The sequence below is a fragment of the Aplysia californica genome, unplaced genomic scaffold, assembly GCF_000002075.1.
Source record: "Aplysia californica isolate F4 #8 unplaced genomic scaffold, AplCal3.0 scaffold00750, whole genome shotgun sequence".
Taxonomy (NCBI): domain Eukaryota; kingdom Metazoa; phylum Mollusca; class Gastropoda; order Aplysiida; family Aplysiidae; genus Aplysia; species Aplysia californica.
Window position 1 is genome coordinate 359,500 of NW_004798020.1, and position 2,012 is coordinate 361,511.

The 2,012-nt window shown below is 36.8% G+C and overlaps 1 protein-coding gene across 2 annotated transcripts in view; it reads left to right on the top strand.

Annotated features, from left to right (window-relative positions):
- Window positions 1-2,012, top strand: part of LOC101862978 (peptidyl-prolyl cis-trans isomerase) — an 11,567-nt gene that overhangs the window by 5,161 nt on the left and 4,394 nt on the right. The window contains exons 3-4 of one of the 2 annotated variants that reach the window (XM_013088486.2): window positions 972-1,160; window positions 1,939-2,001. The exons of the other annotated variant lie outside the window; for it this stretch is intronic. Coding sequence (XP_012943940.1) covers window positions 972-1,160; window positions 1,939-2,001 — 252 coding nt within the window. The remainder of the gene's footprint in view (window positions 1-971; window positions 1,161-1,938; window positions 2,002-2,012) is intronic. 2 annotated transcript variants of the gene reach the window in all.

A 2,012-nucleotide genomic window follows, 5' to 3' on the forward strand; every position in this document is an offset into this window, starting at 1 on the left:
GGAATACTTTTCCCTTCTGGCAAGAAAAGAAAGGTTGATCTGATAGTAGACAATGAAATAGTCAGCCAAGTTTAATGTCTGCCCTGATAACATTGTGTGTGAGGCGCAGAACATTTAAAGTGAAGAGAAAAAAATATGACTGACAAATCTGTGTGCTTGGATGCTTTATCTCACCCAGCCTAAGTTGGCCTTTATGTGCAGGGTTAACTCTCTGAAAGCTGATGGATTTTACTATGTACAAGCATTGAAGTCTGGAGATTTTAAGGTTTTTTTCAAAATTATATAAAATCTGAACCATTTAACTAACTGCAATGCCTTTTAGACACAATCAAGTACAACACAAGAACAATAAACATATCAGAGCACAAGTGTCTAACTGTGCTAGATTATTTGTCTCTTTTTTTGAAAAAAAGGTATTAAATTCAATGTTAAAGAAATTTATGAATAAGAAAATAAAAAATGCTATCTGCAATTTACAACACAAACTTTTTTATCAATCACCTAACTAAAAATGCTCTGGATCAAAAAGCTATAGACCGATTTACGGGAAATTTGTTATGGAATTAAACATATGGCTAGGCATATGTCTAAGTTAGATCTCTTGCTTTTAGTGGCATTTATATAGACGCTGTATGGAGGTAATAACAATCCTGCATTTTCCATGGGAAACCTCTCACAAAACTGACAGCCCATACCGGGTTTTTAACGGGAACCCGGACCCGTCTTCAGCGAATTAAAGTAGCTTTCCTCCTAATCGGTCTAAACCCTAGCATGTGGATATTGAAAAGCTTCTCCTTTGATTTCAAAAACAAGTTTGTTATGTACGAGTGATGTTTTATTATATATACGTGTATTAACAAAATTTATATTTAAAAGAACCCAAAATATTTTTGATGAGAATAAAACTAGTGTTGTGTGAATCTGTTTGCTATAACTGAGGTACATACATATGTCTACCATACTTTTGGCAGGAACTGAGAGGTGAAGCCTGGGCCTTTGACGAAAAAGCAATTGCTTTTGTGAATGGCACGCTTATCGGAGGACCAGATGATCTGATTGGTTGGGCGGAGGATAACCACAATTTTGAGGAGTACAGACCCGAGCCTTTATACTTCACACTCACAGAGGAAGCCTACAAGAACAAATTGAATTCCCAAAAGGTACCTCCCCCCACCCCCCATTTCTTCTTTCATTTCTTTTTTTATTTTAACCATTTCATGGAGATTGGCCATGCACCCTCTCTCTGTTTTAAAACTGATGTGATTGACAAAAGAGATTAGTTTTATTAGTCTAGTTTGCCTTTCAAATTATTCTCTTTTTTTTGGGTGCTCAGGTCAGCTTAGAAACAAAACAGGAAAAACATTGTGGTATACACACACAGACACACACACACACAGACACACACACACACACACACACACACACACACACACACACACACACACACACACACATGCACAGAGATGCATGTACACAAACACTCACCTGAAACATGTATGCAGACTAAAACCCCAAAATGAACGCATGCTGAAACATGTCAACTCACATGTGTTTTCTCATTCTCTGTCTCTTTCACATATCCGCACTGTGCACATCATCTCTCCGCATAACTTCTCATTTATTTATACAAATGGCAGTGATCAATTAATAAAATCTCATGTGGACACCTTATTTTCAAGGAAAGTTGAGGCACAGCAGGCAACGCACGGATAAGGTCTCAGATGATTTCTCTCTCTGTTGACTTTATTTTCAGTCCACTGTTTTCTCTTGATCAGTGACCATTGTACATCTTGAATGTTTAAAAAATATTTGATGAGTGACCATTACAAGGTGTGTTTGAAATGCCTTGAAAAAAAAAGCCTTTGTCAGAAGAGCAATTGAGTGTTTACCCTTAAGTTTTTCCATATTGAGTGAAAAAATTTTTTTTCTTTATTCCAGCATGATCATGTGTTCATGGATATTGCAATCAACGGTGAATTCATTGGAGGTTTGGTGATTGAGGTGAGACGCTT